Raw genomic sequence first — 21,767 nt, forward strand, 5'->3', positions numbered from 1 at the left:
AGCCAGAAAGAAAAACACCAATACAGTATACTAACACATATATATGGAATTTAGAAAGATGGTAATGATAACCCTGTATGCGAGACAGCAAAAGAGACACAGATGTATAGAATGGACTTTCGGACTCTGTGGGAGAGGGAGAGGGTGGGATGATTTGGGAGAATGGCATTGAAACATGTATACTATCATGTAAGAAACGAATCGCCAGTCTATGTTCGATACAGGATACAGGATGCTTGGGGCTGGTGCACGGGGAAGATCCAGAGGTGGGAGGTGGGGTGGGAGGTGGGTTCAGGATTGGGAACTCATGTACACCCATGGTGGATTCATGTCAATGTATGGCAAAACCAATACAGTTTTGTAAAGCGAAATAAAGTAAAAATAAAAATTTAAAATAGAAAAGAAAAAGAAAGAAAATACGTCACCTAAATTTAGATGAGATGAAAAAATTCTTAGAATACAACTTAGTAAAACTGACACATGAAGAAATAGAAGAGCATAAGCAAACAGAAAAGCTAAATAGAGCTAAGAGATTCAACTAATAAAACCCTTCCCATATAGAAATCTCCAGGCACAGCTCAAAAAATTGATAAAACAGTGTATACATATGGCTCAACTTAGGTAAATAGCTTTAGCTGTATAGAGTATAACTATATGTATATGAATACATATGGGCTTCCCTGGTGGCTCAGCTGGCAAAGAATCTGCCTGCAATGAGGGAGACCTGGATTCGACCCCTGGGTTTGGAAGGTCCCCTGGAGAAGCGGATCTCCCCACGCCAGTATTCTGGGCTGGAGAATTGCATGGACTATACATCCATGGGGTCGCAAAGAGTCAGACACGACTGAGCGACTTTCACTTCATGCATATGTATATTTATATAGCTACTAGGATTCATACATGTGCAAACACATAAAGGATACATACAAGGACCCACATCAAACTGATTATGATGACTTCTGAGAGAAGGCATTTGGGGCTGTCACTTTACCTACATTATTTCTGTTTCTAAACATTTTGCTTTTTATTTATTATTTCCATTTTATGAAACCATATTTATGACCAAACAAAACTCAACCTAGAATTAGATTCATTGATATAAAATATTCATTGGTTAAAAAAAATGCTATTGAGACCTAAGCTAGGATTTGACATCTGGTTCTGACACTACCATACCCAAAACAAATAGTAGTTGCTCAATAAATATTAATCCAAAGGAAAAGTCCATTTAACCAAAAAAGGAAAGTCCACCACCACTTATGTAACACTGTGCATTTATTTACAAAGAGGTTAGAGAAACACACAGATTCTGGCCCCCCTGTGCACTGGGGAGTCACCATCGTCATAATAAATACAGTAATTTTTTTTTAAAGGAAAAAATACTGGATTGGAACAACTGAGGGTCATCCTGGGCTTCCCCCACTCCCTCTCACAGGGGGTGCCATGAGATAGACGTCATCTTCCTTCCCCTCTTCTACCTCCCAATCCTTCATATCTGTCCAGGGAGGGAGGTGAAAGAGTCTTTCTTTCCTGGTGTTACCAACTCCTACTTGACCCTCAAAACCCCAAAGTCAGTGCTCCTTCCCTTTTCAGGGCACTCTGCAAGCACCCTCTGGGTCAGCCACAGAGTCTCTGACCAGGGTGCTAAGGGGATATCCTAAGAGTTCAAGGATGTGGACGGGGGCACTTTGTGAATGTGAACAGGGGCCATAACTGGCATGGAAACGAGGAATAAGAGGGCTCGGTGAGAGAAATGAAGTGGGAAAAACGGACTGTCTAAACTAAAATGGGGAAATTCAAACTGAATTACCCCTTCTGTATACCACAGTACACCCATAGTACAGATGAAGAAAGTGAGGCCCACAGAAAGGGAACTCAGCTCAACTGGGTCAAACAAGACTCCTCCCCAATTCCTCCCTGTGGTGGAGGAGGAGCCTTTTCAACCAAGACTGCAATGGATGGGGCAGTGAAGAAGGGTCTTTGGAAGCAGAGAGAATGGTGGTCTTTGGAAAGGAGGTGTAGAAGGGTCAGTGAGCGGGGGGTGTGGTGGTGCAGAGGCCATGACGGGGGATCCCAAGCAAACCTCTAAACTCACACTGTAGTCATGACCTTGAGAGAACCCGAACGGAAACGCAGTATCTTCTTCTTGAGCGCGTGGGAAGCCTTGATCTTCACGAAGACTTTGGCGGGGCCCGCAGGCGCCCCTCCACCCGCACCAGCCCCCGGCCCGGAGGCCGCGGTGGCTGCCACCAGCTGCTGCGGCCACACGAGGCCACCGCTGCCATCGGAGTCGCTGGATGCGGAGCTGAAGGCAGGCGACTCGCCCTCGCTGGCGCTCGATTCACTCTCCCCGTAGCCGCCTCCGCCGACGCCGCTAGCCGGGCCCCGGCGCCCCAGGGGCCCCAGGCGCCCGGCCGAGCACTCCGAGTCGCTGCCCGCGCAGCCGTAGAGCAGACGGCGCTGAGGAGCTGAAGGGGATGGGCCAGGACCCGGGCCTCGGGCGGCAGGGCCGCGGGGCCGGCCTCGGCGCCCATCGGCAGCGTCGATCTCGGCCGTGGAGCGCCAGCGGCGGCAGGACCCCGCGGCCTGAGCCGCGAGAGTGGGCGCGGGACCACGGCGAGGCCGCGGCGGCCGGGGCTCTTCCCTTTCGGCTGTGGGGTACTTGGGGGGACCTGGCGGAACTGCGGCGGCGCGGCCCAAAAGGCTGGTCTCGGACTGGGAGCGCGCGGCCTTGCGAGCCCTGGGCGAGCCCCGGCGGCCCGAGGCCTCGGCCATGCGTCCGCGGCGGCCCGCGGCCCGGGGACGCTCCCGGGGTGGGGACTGCTCCACGCTGCGGCCCCGCGTCAGAGGGGGCGCTTTGCGGCGCGCCGCGCGGCCAGGGAGGCCGCGGGTGGCGGCCTGCGCGCCCGGGATGTACTGTGCCTTCACCAGGCGGCCCTCCGCCGGGCTGTCGGGGGGCGAGGGGGCAGCGGGCGGCGCCACGGGCTCGGGGGTCGCCTCCGCCTCCCACGGCGAGGCCCAGGCGCGGCCCAATGGGGCCGGGCTGGCGGGACGGACCCCCGCGCGCTCCACCGGGGCCTCGGGCGCGGATCGCGCGCCTCCGGGGGGCGGGGACGCGTCGGGCGGCCGCTGGCGCACGCTGTTCTGGCGCCTCGGGCCCCCGTCCGCGCCCCCGGGACTGGTCCGGGGCTGGCCCGCCCCCCGGCGGCGGCGCCTGCGCAAGAGCGCCGAGATGTAGCCGTCCAGGGGCCGCCCCGCGCCCGAAGCTTCGGGCGAGTCCGGGGGACGGCGCCCGCACGACCGCGGGCTGCGCAGCGCCACGGCGTGCAGGGGGCTGGGCGTCAGGAAGGGCCCCGCGCGGGCTCGTCGCTCCGCGGAGGAGCAGGCCTCCGGGCCCGCAGACCCCGCAGCCGTCGGGTAGGGCGCCGAGAAGGACCGCGGCACGGCTGCCCTAGCGCCCACCGCCTCGGGTGCGCTGGGACTGGCGTCTCCTAGGGGAGGGAAGCAAAAAAAGGAAGAGAGGAGAAGCTCTCAAAGCCCTTTCCCTATGAGCCTAGGAGGAGCAGTTTGCCTGCCGCCTGCCCTACTCTCCCACTCCCATTAAAAACGACAGTCACAACGAAGCACCTGCTCTCACCCCTTTCCACACATCGGGTTCATAACGAAGTCTTCACGGTGGCCTCCAAGGCCTTGCATGGTCCGTCCTGCCTCTGCGTGTCTGACCTCCAACTCCTCTGCACTTAGAGAGCTCCACCTCCTGGATGCACGGGGCCAGTCGCACTTCCATCTCACGGCCTCTGTTCGGCTGCTCCTGCTACCTAAACTACCCTTCCCTCAGCTTGACCCAGTCCCTCTCTTACTTTAGGGCGCCACTCCAGTGTCACAGTCTCCGTGACGCCGTGTCTGGCCAAATTTTCTACAGTTGCAGTTCCCTCCTCGGCTCCAAGAAACATGCTCTCATCCCCTTCCATAATTTTCTTTTCATGGTACATGTCAATATCTAATATCCTAGGGACCTCCCTGGTGGTCCAGGGGTTAAGACTCCGTGCTTCCAATGCAGGGGGCATGGGTTCAATCCCTGGTCGGGGAACTAAGATCTTAACATGGGACATGACCGTTAAATAATGAAAAGTGAAAGTGAAAGTCATCAGTCACGTGAGACTGTGACCCTAGGCATTGTAGCCCACCAGGCCCTTCTGTCCGTGGGATTTCCCTGGCAAGAATACTGGAGTGGGTTGCCATTTCCTTCTCCAGGGGATCTTCTCGACCCAGGGATCGAACCCGTGACGCCTGCATTGCAGGTGGATTCTTTACTGTCTGAGCCACCAGGGAGCTTATTAAATAAATAAACAAAAATCCAGTATCTTAAATGTTTCACTTATTTATCTTGTATATTATCTATTTCTCACTCGAATGTCAGTTTCATGAAGACAGCGATTTCTTTACTGCTCTACTCCTCACCCCTGTGATATGTGCCAGGAAGGCACATAGTAGGGACTCAGAAACGTAGTTGAACAAATGAAGAGCAGCGATTTCTATTTACCGAATGGCTACCATGTGCCAAGTTTCAATGTCTTTGGGCAGAGGCTCACTGAATAGTCAAAACTTCCCTGTGAAGTAGATGTTAAGAATCCCATTTTAATGGATGGAGAGATAAGCCCAGAAAGAAGGAATGTGCTCAAAATCACACAGAAAGGGACAGTTACAGCCAGACTTCAAATCCAGGTTGGTCTGACTCAGATGCTTGTGGTCAAAAGCCTGGCTCTCAGGAGCCCAACCCCACCCACCTTACCTAGGGACTTGGGCCTCTCGCTGGCATAGATGCCTCGGGGTTCAGAGGGACCCAGGCGTCCATAGGAGCCAGAGCCAGAGAAGCCACTGTCCCCACAGAAAGTCGAGGGTGGTGAGTCCGGGCCTCCCGTGGAGCTGGGGTCTTCATAGAAGCCTAGATTTCAAAGAGAAGGGGAGGAAACAATCAGGGGGCGCTGAAAGGGGGACATGGGGGGCAGGAGGGGAGCCTGTGAAACAGGAGACAGCGGGGTGGGGTGGTCCAGGCAGACCCCACTACCGCTAACCCATGCTTACCCGAGCTGCGCCCACTCTCCTGTTCCAAGCCCCCAGACTCCAGGCTCAGGTCTCCCAGCTGCTGGCCCAGGTCCCAGATGAGCCCAGGCAAGGCCTCCTAAGGAGGTAGGGAGAGCGAGATGGTCAGAAGACTCCTCATCCTCTGCCAACTGGTCCTCTCTTCTAGCCAGCCCATGGGCAGAGTTTTGCTTTGACAGTGAGGCTCAATTTCAAAAAGGTAAAAGCAGTACCCAACTTCAGGATTCCCTTCAATATCTCTGTCTCTTCAACCCATTAGAAAGTCCTCCTGGTCGTCTAACTCCAGTCCCTCACGCTGCAGGCACCTCATTCCCTCTTCAGTGTGAGTGATAAGGCTTCAGAAGGCCCCATCCCTTGTCCCTTCTCTACCAGCTGTTCCCTCCGTCTGGAGCTCATGGCTCCTTAACCCCTATTAGGATGCTCTTTGAGCATCACTTCAGGTCTTCCTGCTGTAAAGGCAGGTCACTGCTAGAAGTTAGTGTTCAGGACCCTATTCATTCATCTGGCTTCTCCCACACTTCGACTCTCTCTTCTCAGATGCTCCCATCTCCCCCACCATGGCCCCCCTTTTAATATTTATGTATTTACTTACTTGGCTGCTCCAGGCTGTAGTTGCAGCATGTGGAATCTAACTCACTGACCAGGTATCTAACCCAGGCTCCCCCTGCATTGGGAGTGTTCAGAGTCCTAGCCACTGGACCGCCAGGGAAGTCCCCCAGTGCCCCTTATCACCAATGAAAAGTCCTTCTGCAAGTCGTCCTTAAGTTTTTCTTGCTGCAGGTTGACTCTGTCCCTCATTTGGGTAAAACAGGCTGACCATGATTCATATAAATCTTTGCACATCCCAGAAAGAATCCCTTCATGCCTACTGGAGGGCTTCCCTGGTGGCTCAATGGTAAAGAATCCACCTGCCAATGCAGGAAATTCAGGAGATGCGGGTTCGATCCCTGGGTTGGGAAGATCCCCTGAAGGAGGGCATGGAAACCCACTCCAGTATTCTTACCTGGGAAATCCCATGGACAGAGGAGCCTGGTGGACTACAGTTCATGGGGTCGCAAAGAGTCGGACACGATTTAGTGACTGGTCAACAATAGCAAATGCCCTTCTGTGAATCTAGCCTTAGTGGAACTACCATAGCAAACCCCAGGGGGTTCCATTGCCTCCAGCAGGGACCCCTCCTCCTGCTGCCCTAGCTCCATCCTCACCCAGAAGCCCTAGTGTGGGTCACAGCACCTCATCCCCATGGGAAATGTCGATGGAGTCTACCCTGGATCCTTTGTGCTGCAGGAAAAGACCGCCTCCTATCAGATGTGAATAAATAAATGAAGGTGAAACCCTTTAAGGGGAGTGACTGGGACACGGTGGGGGCAGGGGCTGCAACAACACACATGGGGTCTCCAAGACACTAGGACTTAACCCCCTTTTGAAAAACAGGACCGGAGCCAGGAAGAGTCTCACACGGATCTGGGTGAGGCCAGAGGTGGGGGCAGCCTCGGGCTGACGGTTGACCCTCAGACAAAAGCGGCTTGTCTGGATGGCAGGCAGGCAGCGGGAGGGAGGGAAGGGGGGAGGAGGGGCTGAGAGGGCAGCCGCCCAGGCTTGCCTATTTAGGGCAGAAAGACTGGCCGGCTCCCCCGCAGACAACCCCCCCCCCAACTTCCTATTCCTGTGGCTGCTCTCCTGGGCCCTGGTCCTTACCCCTCCCCCCTAGAACAGAAGCCCCCATCTGGGCTTGTATCTGGGAGGAAAGTCAACAGATCATTTCACTTTGAGCTCAGTGGACCGAGATGCTCAGAGTGGTGTCATCCTTGAGCAGATCCCAGGGATCTGTGCAGGGACATGATGCAGTGTCAGGGATGGCTAAAACACATCAAGGACCACCGCTATATCCCACATCCTGTCCCACACTAATCATGTCCTTGCTCACCCCGCTGTAGCCACACTGGCCTCCTGACTGTTCCCTGAACATACCAGACATGCTCCTAACTCAGTAGGATGTGTTTCCCCAGCACACTCTCCTGGCTCCCTCCCTTGCTTCATTCAGATGCCTACGTGTTCCCTTCTCTGATCATTCTTTCCAAAATAGCTCCCCATCTTCTGCACCTGGGTTGCCCTGCCTTTCCCCCCGCCCCGACATAGCAGCAATGACCTCCTGACTTAAAATGATGTATCAGGCTGTCATTTGTTCATTGTCTTTCTCACCAGATTGTCAGCCCCAGCCCCAGAAGGGCAGAGAATCGTGTCTCTTCTGTATACTGCTGCACCGTCTCTGTCGCCACCCCTCCCCTCCAACCCAGTCCCGGTACCTAGAACAGTTCCTGGCTCAAAGTAGGTGCCCAGGAAATGTTTGGGAAAGGAATGAATGAATACAGTAGAATCCTATACAGCTGTTAAAATGGAACGAGGCAATTTCTATATAATAGAACCATCATCAAGACCTATTGTGGAGTGAAAAAAGGAAAATGCAGAGGGACTTCCCTGGTGGTCCAGTGGTTAAGATCTACCAGGCAGGAGACATGGGTTTGATTCCTGGTTGGGGAACTAAGATCCCAAACGCCCTGAGGCAACTAAGCCCACACTCCACAACTAGAGAAGCCTGTGCATCGCAACAGACTGCCCAAGTGCCATGACGAAGAGCTAGCACAGCCAAGAAAGAAAAGCAGAATAATGATGAGTCAGAACTACTACCTGGGGGTGGTATTAAAAGCTAGGTTGCTGGGTCTGACCCCTGATTCCAGGCAGGAGCCTAAGAAATTGAATTTCTAACAAGTTCCTGGGTGATGCTACTAGTGCATCAGGCCACACTTCAAGAACCATAGTCTCTGATACCTCACTCAAGAAACTGGAATTTGAAAAAAGCCAAGCAAACTATGTATTTTGGAATGTAGGCTGGTTTTGTGCATAGATGCAGAATTCACACCAGGGTGACAATGGTGATCACAGACAAGAGGGTGGATTTTAGGGGGTCAGGGGAGGGATGAGGGGACTGGATGGTAGGATGAAGTGTTTATGGAGGCACGGCTGGGAGCCAAATTGCCAGGGTTCAAGTTCAACTCACAGCCACTTGCCAGCTGTATGACCTTGAGCCAGTTTCTGGGCCTCAGTTTCTTCATCTCTAACATGGGCATCTTTTGATTCCAATGGGGTTGTTGTAAGGATTAAACAAATTTAAACAGCAGTTCCTTTTAAGCACTTAATAAATACTGACTTTTATTATTACATGAAAGCCATGAATTTCTAACAGGGAAAATATAAAATCATGCTTTACTGGTGTAATTAGAAATAAATGAAAAAAGACTTTTTCCCCCAGTAAGTTCAGTAGGTCCAATTTCAGTTCTTCCACTGCAGGGAAGAGCAGGAGTAGGGAAGATAAATAGCAGAGGCCTCTTCCTCCCCGGTGCCTGGACCCCACAACACCCCCCTATTTGCAAGTCTGACCTCATTTCTTCATCCTCCCAGCTGCAAGAGGATGAATCTTTAAAAGACCAGAAGGTCCTTAGCCTGAATCTGGCTCTCTGCCTATTCACAGTGCCCCTCATTGGTTTTATTTATTTATTTTTTTTTTGCAAGCCCGTTTGCAAGTGGACCTGAGGCTGTCCAACTCAGGCAGGTTTAAGATGAATGTGGTTTGGACCCCTGGAGACCCCTTTGCCCAAACTTTCCCAGACCTTTACCGCCCCCACTCACATGCCCCTGGTCTGTGTCCAGTTCCCTTGATCTCTGTTAGGAAGTCCTTCTGCAAGTCTAACTTGAGTCCTTCTTGCTGGAAGGGGACCATTTTCCTTGGCGGCAGAGAACAGCACTCCTGCCTCATTCAGGATTCTTGCCTCTTTTCTGTGAGTTTCTCCCTAATCTTTCCCTGCATCCCTATCTTTCCTACTAGAAATGAATCAATTCTAGCCTCAATCTTTCTTGTTTCAAAGGGAGTGTATCCCTGGGTGGCGGGATGGAGGAGTCGAAGGGGCGAGCATCACACAACAGAGGCTCAGGGATCAGAGGAGGCCCCCACCCCCTCTTTGGAAGGACCCAGGAACCCCCAACACCAGAGGAGTTTATATTTAGCGCTTCTCTGCTCCTCCCTCAGTGGCGCTGTCTCCCTCCCGTTGCCTGCCACCGCCTCCTCCCTGATGCGGGGACGGAGCTCTGCTTGGAGATTGTTGGGGGTGGGGGGTGGGAGTACTGATGGCTGGGCGTAGACAGAGGGGCAGAAAAGGGGGAGACTGAGGCAGAGAGAGGGAGAGGATGAAGGGCAGGGAGGCAGGACACAGCTGGCCCATCCCCATGCCTTCTGCCTCTCTTTGGAGGGATGGGAGGTGCCTTCCCAAGCCCAGCCAGCTTAGGGTGGGGTGAGCTGGTGAGGGCCCCCACAACGCGCGGCTCTAACTTTGGGAGGGGGTGGGGCCTCCCACAGCTGTTTCTGTTTCCACAGAAGAATGTGCAGGGTCCCTCTCCTGGCGCGGCGGGGGGGTGGGGGTGGGGGCGTGGGGGGAGGGGCTGGCCGTCCAGCCCCAGAGTCTGGCTTCCGTTTGTCCCCACCTCCCCGCCATTCCCCATCCGAGGAGGGGGCAGTCGAGGTCAGTAGCAGGGAGAGCCCCCTCCCCCTGCTACCTCGGCTCAGGTTTCCCCAAACGGGAAGCTCTGACCACACACAGGCTTGAGGATGGGATCAGCAAGTGGAGCTGGGGTCTGGGGCCTGGCAGGCTGGGGGGAGGGGAAGAGAGAGACAGGGATGTGGGGCAGGAGGAAATGCAAGAAAGGAAGACCAAGGGAGACAGAGACCAAGAGGACTGAGAAAGGCAGAGAAACAGGCACAGAAAGTCACAGAGATGTGGCAGGAGGGAAAAGAGTGCAAGAAACCAGGAGAATTAAGGAATAACAAAGAGAGGGAGAGAGGGGTGATGCTCCCTAAGTCATTCTGGACACCTTGCCTCATCTTCCACCATCAAGAACCCAGGGCGTCTAGAAGTCAGACTCCCATGCTGCTCCAATTTGCCACCACTTGGGTTAAGCAGGGCTGTGACCAGGTAGCAAAGGAGGGAAAGTGTCACCGGAGGGTCGAGATCACCGTGGGATCCTAAGGGACTGTGAACTTCCTCTCAGCAGTAATCCTTCCCCTCAGGAGGTTCAAAGATCCCCTCCCCCCTCCGCGCCCCCTCCGGAGATCTCCAAGCACACCAGGACTTAGGGGAGACGGCGGGGGGCGGGGGTGTGGGCCGCTGATAGGAGGCCAGGAGAGGGGCATGTTTGCATCCGGGTGAGTGACCTTGGGTGAGTCGTTTGCCCTCTCTGAGCCTTAGGTTTTTTCTCTATAAAATGGGTACTATCATCCCCTTATCCCCCAAGCTGCAAGAAGACAACGCCTGCCAAATACTCAGCCCGGGCTCGACACGTACTTGGCGCCCAGATGGATTTTCTTTGGGGAAGGGGTGTAGGGAATGCGGGCCTGTGCATCACACGAGGGACCGGCAGAGGCGAGGCAGCCCCCTTTCCCAGTTTGGGGGCGGGGAGGCCTGATCCCGCCCGCCACCCAGACTCCCCAGCCCCACCCCCCTCTCCTTTTCCCCTCCTCGCTCCCCCACCCGGACGGGTGTCTGAGCATCCAACCGATACAGACAGACACAGACGAGGGCACAGGGACGGAAGGACAGGCGGCCCCTCACCAGCTGCTCTTCCAGGGCCGCTGCGGCCCGGCGCGCCGCCGCCGCATCTTCGTCCTCGTCGGCGTCCTCCTCGTCCTCGGCCTCGGCGCCCCCCATTCCGGGCTGGGCCAGCCGCAGCGCCTGCTGCACGCGGTACTCCTGTCTCTCCCGGAGCCAGTGCAACTCGCAGAGCCCGGCCAGGCTGCCCTCTAGCCAGCCCCGCAGCCGACCCCGCTCGGGGCTCACCGGGAACGAGAAGGCCCGGATCATGGCTGCGGCCCCCCGCCCCAGACCGGCCGGGCCCCGCGGCCACCCCTCTCCCGGTCCCACCTCCCCGCCCCAACAGCCCGCCTGCCAGCCCGCCCGCTGGCCCGGCTGTCACCGTCTCATCTGCATAGACGCCCGCCCATTGGGCCGCCCACCCGCGCCTTATCTGCATGGCCACGCCCCCGGCGACAGAGCAACCCCGGCTTATTGGCTGGTACCCTTCCTTACGAAGATGCTCTGCTGTGCACCCCCCAACGCGACGCATGCTCGCAGCTGCCTACTCGATCGGCTTACTGCCCTCCTCGCCACGCCCCCCTTCTCACCGCCTTTTGGGCCCTGGCCACGCCCCCACGCGTCACAATGAAACAAGTCCTCCCTTGCCCGGATGTCATTGGTCCTGGTCTCTCCCATCCCGCAGCTGGTTCCGCCCCCTTGCGGGAGAGCTCTGGCTGTCATTGGACTGTCCCGCGAGAAGGGCAGGGGTGATCTATAAATAGAGAATGGGTGCTTGTGACATTTTGGAAGCTGCTCCTCTCTCCCCACCTCTCCTAACCTTCAGGTTCTGAAGCGACGCTCGGGGCGGAAAGGATTTGAGAGTCTAGTACCGATTTTGCCTCCTCTTCCAGGAAGCCTTCCCAGATATTCAGCTGTAATACGAGAGGGCCAGGCCAACTGAGACGACATCCGCCCATAAAATTGTACTTCTAAGCGAGGTCGGCTTCACGGGCATATGACCCGCTTAGGAGGGCCCCGAATTTGGTTTAATACTTTGTTACTGTCTTGACATTCTTATTTTTTGAAAAAGGGCCTTGCATTTTCATTTTGCACTAGGCCTTTCAAATTCGGTAGCCAGTCTTACGTCTAAGAGTCTAAGATCGGTCTTGTCCCAAATTCGGGAATTATAAGACCCTGGGCCGAACAGAATCTAAGTGTCTTTTATCTCCCAGATGCTGTGGGGCTTTGCGCTCACCATTCAACGATTCCAGGGGCCTTTGTACTACGTTCTAAGAGGCTTTGTTCTCTTGCCTTCTAAGATGCTCTGTTCTCAACGCTCTACAGTTCATAAGAGTCTGAGCCTGACATTCGTTTGCAAGGTTCCCTCCTCCCTCCCCTGGCTCCTTGAACAGGGTTGATGCCCCCTCAGGCGGCCAGCCTGTGTCACTACGCTGAGTGTGCGTCCCTACTACCTTCAAGATCTAGCTCCAAAATTTATACCCATTTCTCAGACTGACTTTGACTCCCTAAAAACCAGGACCCAGAAGATCGTGCAAGATCCTTCCTCCTTTATGATCCTGGGTTACCTTCTGGTCCTGGACAGGAGAGAAAATGTTAGAGATTGCGAGCAAAGACTACAGAACCAGACTGCCTGGGGTGAGCCCTAGCTCTGCCACTTTCTAGCTGTGTGACCTTGGAAAACATGCTTGCCCTCCCTGTGCCCCACTTTCCTTAGCTGTCTAATCGGGGCTGTAATACTGTCTACTACATAGAGTTGTTATGAGGGTTAAGGGAGATGTTTGTCTAGTGCTTGGCGTACTTCCATTATAAAGAGCCACAGAAGGGTCTGATAAATAAGTTAAAAATAATCTTGTGAGTCCCACAGAGAAAAAAATGAGTCTGGATTTTAGTAGAGATAAACTTTATTCAATCCTCCTCTTGTTTAAGACAGATGTATACTGCCCTTTATTGTTGTTGTTATTCAATCACTAAGTCGTGTTCAACTGTTTGCAACCCCATGGATTGTAGCCCACCAGGCTCCTCTGTCCATGGAATTTTCCAGGCAAGAATGCTGGAGTGGGTTACCATTTCATTAAGTTACATTAATTTACCAACAGTGGGGAGATGATCAGATTGATGAAAGGGGATATGGAAAGCTCACACTCAAACAAGATTTTCTTGGCAGTAAGTGTGTGGGGTGATGTCAGGATTGGTTTTCATCCCTGCTGTTTGTGCAAGACCAGTGGAACCGTTTTCTGTGTAAAATGTTAGATCTGGAGCTGACTTAGGGTTCTGGTCACCAGCCATTTGAAGATAAGTATTCCTAGGAAGATAAATAAAAAGAGAACTGCTCATGATCCAATTAGGGAATAAAACCAAAGATTTGAGACAAGAGTGCAGCCAGCTAAGAGGGTTCCAAGTAGGAGATGAAGAGAGATCCTTAGTAGGTGGAGTCAGAAGAGTGGTAGCAATTTTGTGGATCTCCTTGTTGGCCTTTGGATGGTGGTAATGATGATGTCTGCAGAGTTCCTGGGAATGAACGTACCACACATGACTCCTGATCCATAGATAGGGTAGGGGGAGCTTCCTGTGCAGATGGAGCACTGAGTTGGGAAGGGTCTTGGAAGGGAGTATGGAGGGAGGGCACGGCAACCCAGTCTAGTATTCTTGCCAGGATAATCCCACAGACAGAGGAGCCTGGTAGGTTGCAGTCCATGGGGTGGCAAAGAATCAGACACCACTGAGCAACTGGGCACGCACGCATGCAGACACCCATGGAGAACTAAGATCTCACATGCCACGTGATTAAGGCCAAAAAAATAAAAAAATTAAAGTGTGGCAAATTGTAGTATCTCATCAAAATCATTGCTGAGCCCTGAGGGCGGTTGAAAGGTGAGGTGGGGTGGCCCCTGTATCTACAAAGCTGATGGTAGCATGCCCATTAATGGGGATGGTCATTTTCCTCTGTGGGTTGAGGGGTGTTTATGGAGGCAGAGGAGAAGGTCTTCTGGGAGTCACCAGGGAGAATGAATCTCAGGTTCAAATTCCTTTTATTTATTTAAATATTTATTTGGCTGCATCAGGTCTTAGTTGTAGCATATGGGATCTACTTCCCTGATCAGGGATGGTACCCAGACTCCCTGCATTGGGAGTACAGAGTCTTAGCCACTGGACTACCAGGGAAGTCCTTCAAATTCATTTTTTGTATTTTAAAGCTGGACAGGCTAAAGTCCAATGTTCCTTTTCTTTATAGTACCTGTAGGTGTCTCTCTCAAAATTAGGCTTAGTGGTTTCTGATGGCCCAATAGGATGGATTTTTTACCTATTTATCTCCAGTTGTTTAAGTAACAGGACCTTAAATTGGATTGTGTGGATTTTTTTTTTTTTCATCTCATGTTGGACTTTCTTGGAGTTCTGTAATCAAACTAACACGATGTTTTTGATTGTCTTTAGCTTCTGACCCCAGGATGTTGACAAAAGTCGTGGCCAAGATAGACACAGTGTGATTGTCTGGGATCAGGCCTGAGTAGTCTTTCCATCTATTTCCTGGCCTGGCTCTATCATTGCAGATGGATTTGCCCCTTTGTTGCCTACCCTCCTGGATTTTAGACCAGTTAGTTTAAGGAGAAACATTCAGGATGGCGTCTAAGAGACATGCCCCAAAAGTGTAGGCTTGGAATATGCCTCAGAGGTGCTCTGGTTTGTTTGGAGATCCTCATTGACTAGGGTTCATTCATTTAATCCTTTTCAAATTAAAGAGCTGCAACTCCCCAACCGACCAGCAGATGGGCTAATTGATATAAATTGGGAAGACATGGAGCCTAAGCTCTAGGTACTAGCCTAATTTGTTAGTTGCTAAGTCGTGTCTGACTCCTTTGTGACCCCATGGACTGTAGCCCGCCAGGTTCCTCTGTCCATGCGATTTCCCAGGCAAGAATACTGGAGTGGGTTGCCATTTCCTCCTCCAGGGGATCTTCCCGACCCAGGGATCAAACCCACATTTCCTGCATTGCAGGCAGTTTTAAATTGGCTGCTGAATACCATCCTGGTTTTATGGGGCTCAGGAAAATCTTCAAGTTTGTGTAACTTCGAGTGTGACCAAGGTGTATAGAGAACTTGGGTAAGCGCAAGCTCTGATCGCTTGCCTTCAGCTCTAGGGCCAAAAGTCTGGGTGATAATGGGGAGCTAGGGCACTGGAGGACAGGGGTCAAAGGACAGAGGTTCTCTCAGCCTACAACCTTCTGGGTGAAGGTGAGCCTCAAGTCAGCTTAGAAGAACTGCCCCCAAAGACACCCAAGCTCATTCTAGGCTGCCCCACCCTCTTGGGCTCTCCCATTCCAGCCCTCCCCACTCTGGGTCCTCACTAGCCAGGAACAAGCCTGTCTCCCCCACTGGATGGTGAAGCCCCTGAAGGCAGGACCTGGGCTGGCTCGGTCACCACCGTGTCCCCAGCATCACCCCGCACAGTGTGACAAATGGATGAGCCAGCGAATGAGAGAAGTCATCACATCAACTTACAAGAAAATACCAACCACTGTGTATCGACTTTCTACCATAGACCAGATGTGCAGTTAGTAGCAATAACACCAAATTATAAAATTAAACCATTAAGCCATGAGATTACTTGAGTTTTTGAGTTTTTCTAAATCCTTCACCCCTCCGATCCGATTCCTTCATCTCTCTTCCATTAATCTTCCCTCTCCTCTTTATGCTCTTTCATATCGTTTCCCTTTCTAGTCTTCCCTCCTGGCAGTGCTCCCTCCGTATATTTTTTTATCCGTTAGTTCTCCTTCCAAAACCCCTCTCCCTTCAGTGCCCCTCCCTCCATCCCTCCTCCATCCCATCTTTTTTCCAGACTCAATAATACGAGAGTGCGGTGTGGCCAAAGACCAAGGCCATAGGGCCAGAGATGAGTCCATTTTAATTGCTGGGGAATTAACTTTGGAAATAACCCCGGCCCCTGCCCCCGCCCCCGCCATGCCCCTCCCCCGGGGGCGTGTCCAACTTGGGCAGGAAATTGCTTTCCTTAGAACAGTTCATCACTGATAAGGTGTGAAGCGCCACTCTCCGAGCACGCAAGGACAGCATCACGAGGCAGCCAGAGTGGGAGCCCGAGACCTCAGAGGACACTGATGCGCTCGGCCAGCCCCTGCATCTCGTGGTCCGGGGGTGGGAGGGTCCCACCGAGCACCCTGTCGGCTGGCAGCCCCGGCCCGGGGAGTGGGTGCTCTGCCACAAACTGCTCCCAGCGCGTATCGTCACTCTCGTGCGTGATGTACCGCTCGCCCATCTTCCCTTCCAGTTCCCGGAGGTCCAGCCACGTCTGGTACTCCTGCGCCGGGGAGAACAGAGATTAGTTTCGGTACTGCTCCAAGGGCAGCCAATAGTTGACAGAGCATCACCCCCATGCGATCTGCCCTGCTAGTGAGAAGCTGGATACCAAGGACCGTGAAGCCACGCCCTTCACAACCTACCTAGCCAATGAGCTCCATCTCCTTCTACAGCCCAGCCAATGGGAGGCTCAGCCACATTCCCTGTCCACAGGAAATGTACCTACAACTTAAACTACCTTTGTATCCAATAAGAGATGTGGTTCCACGCCTTCCTCTATCCCAACGAATGACTCAGCCCCTCCCATTGGCTCTCAGCCCGCCCCTGAGTCACCTGTAACCAGGGGTGGCTGAGAGACTTGTCCACGCTGTAGCGCTTGCGCATCTTCACTTGCAGCAGGTTGTTGATGAGGTCGATGGCTGCACCGGAAGGAGAGAGACAGCTTAAATCCTGCAGGGTGAGGGGCCGCCCCTCCTTCAACAGGCACCCCACCCTACTCACCTGCCATGGGGGCCGTCCTTCAGTGCAGTAAGCCTCACCTGCACGAATCATTCTCCCACCTATTTCCTCATTAAACTACACATTTATCCCCATCCCTCACGTTGGGTCCTACATCTCCTCACCAAGTCTCATACCATAGGAATGCTTCCCCATTCTTAGGCCACCTTCATAGGTTTTGTCATACACAAGTATGTACAGGTACATCTATACTATATTTCACTTAGTATTTTTCTTTAAGCCAACTCATTTACCCAAGATTGCTGGGATGTGGACAAAGCAAGTTGGTTAAAAACAATATATTGTGTATAGCATGCTGCCACTGTGTAAAAGGAGAAATAAGAGAATGTATGTACCCATATCTGCTTGCATAAGTATATAGACTTGTAATAGACACTGCCTTTGGGAAGGATGTCAAAAGAATACGAGAGAATTTTCATTTTAGACCTTTTTGTACATAGAAAAACTCTGAACCATGTACATAACCCTTGGAAAATAGGTGGAATTTGGTTTGAAATCAATTCATTTTTTCAACTCACTTTTTAAGGTGAAAATACACAAATATTATATATTTATATATGTAATTGTATAAATATGTACTTCATATAAAATATAGGATGCAGAATTATATAAAATGGAAACTTTCCATCACCCTGGTCAATAGAAATCCTAAGATCACTTGCCAGGTCCACAAAAATAAAATGAAAAGAAAACAGTGTTATGAGATGCTAATCAGGCACCAGTTTCCTGCAGAAGACCCAGAGTTGGAGGCCCGCTCTCTATGAAAACGATTAGCAAGTGTCAGGCATTCAAGACAAGCTAGCACTTGTCCAAGGCTCCCTGCTTGATCATGAGCCTTGAAAGACAAGACCCCACTATGTAAATTCCTCTGAGTATAGGCCTTGTTCTCACAGGCTCCCTTGCACACACCCATCCACACTCAAATTCACTCGCATACACTGGAGGACACACTTTGACCGAGGGACTCCGGATCAGGTCCCAGAAGACAACCCCTCATACTGCTCCAGGACTCAAGTCAATCCACCGCCTCACTGCTCAGTGCTCATCTTTCTTGGGCCACCAACACCTTTTCCTGCACTGAGTAACCCCCTTTGCCTGCTCCATGAGGTCACATCCTCTATGCCCCTCCCCCTCCTCTTCACAGACCACTGGGCAACCTTCTTTCATGATCCCTTCTCTCCAACTGACTCCAGTATTCCCAGAACCTAGGACAGTCAGTACTAGGCACAAAGTAGACACTCAACACATACTTGTTGAAGAAACTCCTATGGATGAGCTTGTTTGTTTTTTTTTTTTCTCTGCACCTTGTTTCTTTTGGAATCTCAGTTCCCCGACCAGGGATTGAACCCTGGCCATGGCAGTGAAAGCACTCAATCTTAATGACTAGACCACCAGGGAACTCCCAAATGCTTGTCTTTTTAACTAACATCCCTCCCACACTTCTGTCTTCCTTAGCTTCTGATTTCAGAACCTGCCCTTTGTTCTAACTCATTTAAGGCATCTTCACACACCCCAGTATCTTAGCCTCACCCTTGGCTCACCCTCACACCTGGCTTTGCCCCAAAGCTGGGGGCCCTCAGGAGTTAAATTTCCCAGACCCGTCTCCAAGCCGGCAGGAGCATGACAAAGACCATCACCACCACCAGGCCACGATGCCAAAGCCCCTATATGCAGAGATCCCAATGTCCACCTCTGTCCTGTCCCCTAGCCCCGACCCCCATAGCCCCATGCTTCTCCTGACCTCCACCTGCTCCCAGATTCCAGGCCTGACTTTGGTTTCAGGATCAGTCCTTCCCTTAGAAGTCTGCAGAAACCCTCCATGGCCCTGCCCCTCCTGAGTGAAAGTGTTAGTCACTCAGTCATGTCTGACTCTTTGTAACCCCATGGACTGTAGCCCATCCGCCAGGATCCTCTGTCCTTGGGATTTCCCAGGACAGAATACTGGAGTGGGTTGCCATTCCCTTCTCCAGGGTATCTTCCCAATCCAGAGATTGAAGCCAAGTCTTCCACACTGGAGGCAGATTCTTTACCACCTAAGCCACCAGGGAAGCCCCCCTGCCCCTTCTCTAGCTAAGCCCCTAAATCAGCTCCCTCCATCACTGGATCTAATCCCAGGGCCCAGGCCCATCTTCATCCCAGTCAAGGCCCCAGTACCCGGCAAATTAGCCAAGCCCTTGTTCCTCAACCCTGCCCCCCCGGCCACTGCTTCTGCGGGGTTAATCCTTTTGGGGTCATAATCCCAAAGACTTCAGGCTCCAGCCAACACCTTGGGAAGACCTGTTCTTTCAATCCTGGCCATCCCAGCCCTTTGACTTTCTCGGGTCTAGTCCTTCTCCTGGTCTCGCCCTAGACAAGCCAAGTATTAATAGCCTCCAAGGTGGCAAGTGTCTTAGTGTTTCCAGGGCACTTCCTTTCCAACTCGCATAACCTAGTCTAGGCCTGAGGCCTCGGACCCGAGTTCCACACACGTGCTAAGTCCCTCCCCCAAAGTTCCAGGTCTCAGTGCCTCCCTTAAACAGAGTCTTCCGGGTGCTCTCGCCCCTTCACTAGGCTCCACCCTCACGGCCACTGGCCTTCTCAGGGCGGCCCCGCCCATTACCCCCACCACGCCCCCACCGCGGGGCCCCGCCCCTCGCCTGCCTCCAGGAGTCAAGCTAGCCGCGCACCTCCGGCCGAGATGCAGCTCCAAGGGCAGGCCGGGTACATGAATGCAGCATTCTGGATCTGGTCTTTGATGTCCTCGTCCTCGTTGAAAGGGAACGTGCCGCTGAGGCTGACGTACATGATCACGCCCACCGACCACATGTCCAGCGAGCGGTTGTAGCCCTGGTTGAGCAGCACCTCGGGCGCCAGGTAGGCCGGCGTGCCCACCACCGAGCGCCGGAATGACTTCTCGCCGATGATGCGCGCGAAGCCGAAGTCGCACAGCTTCACCTGCAGAGGCGAGGGGTAGAGGGTCTCAGGGCGTATGGAGGTCATACCTCCCGCCTCTGCGCAAGTGTATCGCCACTACGGTATTCCAGACAAAATCGGACGCTGGTTCGAATCCAGGCTCCTCTGCTCACTAGCTAACTGGGTGACCCTGGGCAGGGGGCTTCCTCTGTCTGGGCCTCCGTTTATTCATCTGTACGAGGAGGAAGATCGTACCAGCGCCTATTTCAAAGGGCTGTCGTGAGGATTATATGGATTTCATCCATCTAAAGTTCACAGGACAATAAATGCGCAACCTGCAGTGAAGCTCCATAAAGGCTCCCTGCTGCCATCCCTCTGTCACGTCGAACAGGTCTCAACCTTCTTCTGCCTCTGTCTCCTCTTTTGTACCACGGCGATGCTAACAGTCCCTACTTTAAAGGGTAGCTGTGTGAATTGAAAGAGTAAATACATGGGAAAATGATAGGAGCAGCGGCAGGCGTAGAGAGAGCGTCGGGGATCTCAGCTGAGGGACAGTAGTTCTCGAAGCCCCGTTTTTGTCATCCGGGTTGAGAATGTTAACAGCAGCTGCTGATCAGGCTTCCCTGGGGATTAAAGGGCACCCAGCATGTAAACAGCTAAGCACGGCATCCATGGTAATAGGTGTGAACCTACCTTGCTCTTGTTGGAGGCAGTCTAGGGTCATGGATAGGCTTCAGAGCCAAGTCTGGGTTCAAAGTCCTGTCTGCTGCCTACCAGTCCATAGGCAGCTGCCACCTCTATTCGTATACTGTCCCTCCCTTACTCAAAACCCTTCTCTGGCTCACTATTGCCCCCAAGCCTCTATTGCCTTCAAAAACAGCCACACCCCAACCCCTGACCCAGATCTCAATGTGACAGCCTTTTCCTAGGATCCTTTGCCTTTTAACAGATCTTGTAATCTTTTACTTTTCTGAGATCCACCCTTTTCTACCTATCTTATGATGGAATATTAAATGGCCATAAAAAGAAGTACTGACACATGCTGTAACATAAATGGACCTTGAAAACATTAAGGGAAAGAAGCCAGTCACCAAGGATGACATATTATTATTGTATATTCCATATATGTACACATGAAATACACAATATGGAATATACAATAATATAATATGTCATCCTTGGTGACTGGCTTCTTTTTCTTAATTGTTTTCAAGGTTCATTTATGTTACAGCATGTGTCAGTCGTTTACTTCTTTTTATGGCCGTGTATAACTGGCTTCCCTGTTGGTTCAGATGGTAAAGAATCTGCCTTTACCCAGAGTGCAGGAAACCCAGTTCAATCTCTGGGTCAGGAAGATCCCCTGGAGGAGGGCATAGCAACACACTCCAGTATTCTTGCCTGGAGAATCCCAGGGACAGAGGAGCCTGGTGGGCTATAACCCATGGGGTTGCAAAGAGTTGGACACAACTGAAACTACTCAGCACACACACACACACACACACATACACACACACACAGATATATAGAGACGTGTTTGTTTATTCCATTTATATAAAATGCTTGAACAGACAAATCTACATAAAGTAGATTAGTTGTTGTGGTTGGGAGGATGGTGCAATTGGAGGATGTTGGCTAGAAGTATGAGGTTTCTTTTGTGGTTATGAAAATGTTCCAAAATTGATCATGGTGATGGTTGTACAACTCTGAATACCCTAAAAGCCACTAAATTGTATACTTTAAAGTGGTAAATTGTATAGGATGCACATTATATCTCAATAAAACTGTTTTTTTTTTTAAAACTACACCACAGGGCCTTTGCACAGGCTGCTCCCACTGACTAGAACACTTGTCCCCTTCCCCCAAAAAACCTACTCTTTCTTCAGATAAATTTTCTCTGACCTTCCACTGGGCTATACAGTTTGAGCTCATAGAACGGTGTCACAGAACTCATCACAGATATAATTACATTCTTGTGACAATTACCAATATTTCATCTTCCCTCTTTGAGCTTTGCTGTCCAGTATAGTGGCCACATGTGGCTGCAGAGCACCTGAATGTGGCAAGGGCAACTGAGAAACTATTTTTTATTTAATTTTAATTCCTAGATTTTTTTATTGGATAGTTTTTAAATACGCTTGGAACAACTTGGGTGTATCAACCTACTTTCCCAACTGTTAACTTTCTGAGATCTAAGTGCAAAATCAAGTATTTCTCATAGAAATTTATTACCCAAATTGAGATTTACTTTAAGTGTAAAATACACACCAGATTTGGAAGACTTAGTAGGAAAAGAAAGACTAT

General features: G+C 51.9%; 2 protein-coding genes across 3 annotated transcripts in view; both read right to left on the reverse strand.

The window, feature by feature from the left end:
* Positions 1-1,422: 1,422 nt before the first annotated feature.
* Positions 1,423-11,027, reverse strand: DACT3 (dishevelled binding antagonist of beta catenin 3). The gene is made up of 4 exons (XM_068992737.1): positions 10,764-11,027; positions 5,086-5,182; positions 4,793-4,945; positions 1,423-3,491 (listed from the first exon to the last, which is right to left on the reverse strand). The coding sequence occupies exons 1-4, from the start codon at positions 11,010-11,012 to the stop codon at positions 2,092-2,094; spliced, it is 1,899 nt and encodes a 632-aa protein (XP_068848838.1). The 5' UTR covers positions 11,013-11,027; the 3' UTR covers positions 1,423-2,091.
* A 4,664-nt stretch (positions 11,028-15,691) lies between these two features.
* The window catches only part of PRKD2 (protein kinase D2), a 32,187-nt gene continuing 26,111 nt past the window's right edge, over positions 15,692-21,767 (reverse strand). For both annotated transcript variants that reach the window (XM_068992974.1, XM_068992975.1), the window contains 3 exons: positions 19,241-19,508; positions 16,389-16,474; positions 15,692-16,056 (listed from right to left, as the gene is read on the reverse strand). In XM_068992974.1, the coding sequence (XP_068849075.1) occupies positions 15,844-16,056; positions 16,389-16,474; positions 19,241-19,508 (567 nt within the window). In that variant the 3' untranslated portion in view covers positions 15,692-15,843. The remainder of the gene's footprint in view (positions 16,057-16,388; positions 16,475-19,240; positions 19,509-21,767) is intronic.

Source organism: Capricornis sumatraensis, chromosome 20, assembly GCF_032405125.1.
Source record: "Capricornis sumatraensis isolate serow.1 chromosome 20, serow.2, whole genome shotgun sequence".
Classification (NCBI taxonomy): Eukaryota; Metazoa; Chordata; class Mammalia; order Artiodactyla; family Bovidae; genus Capricornis; species Capricornis sumatraensis.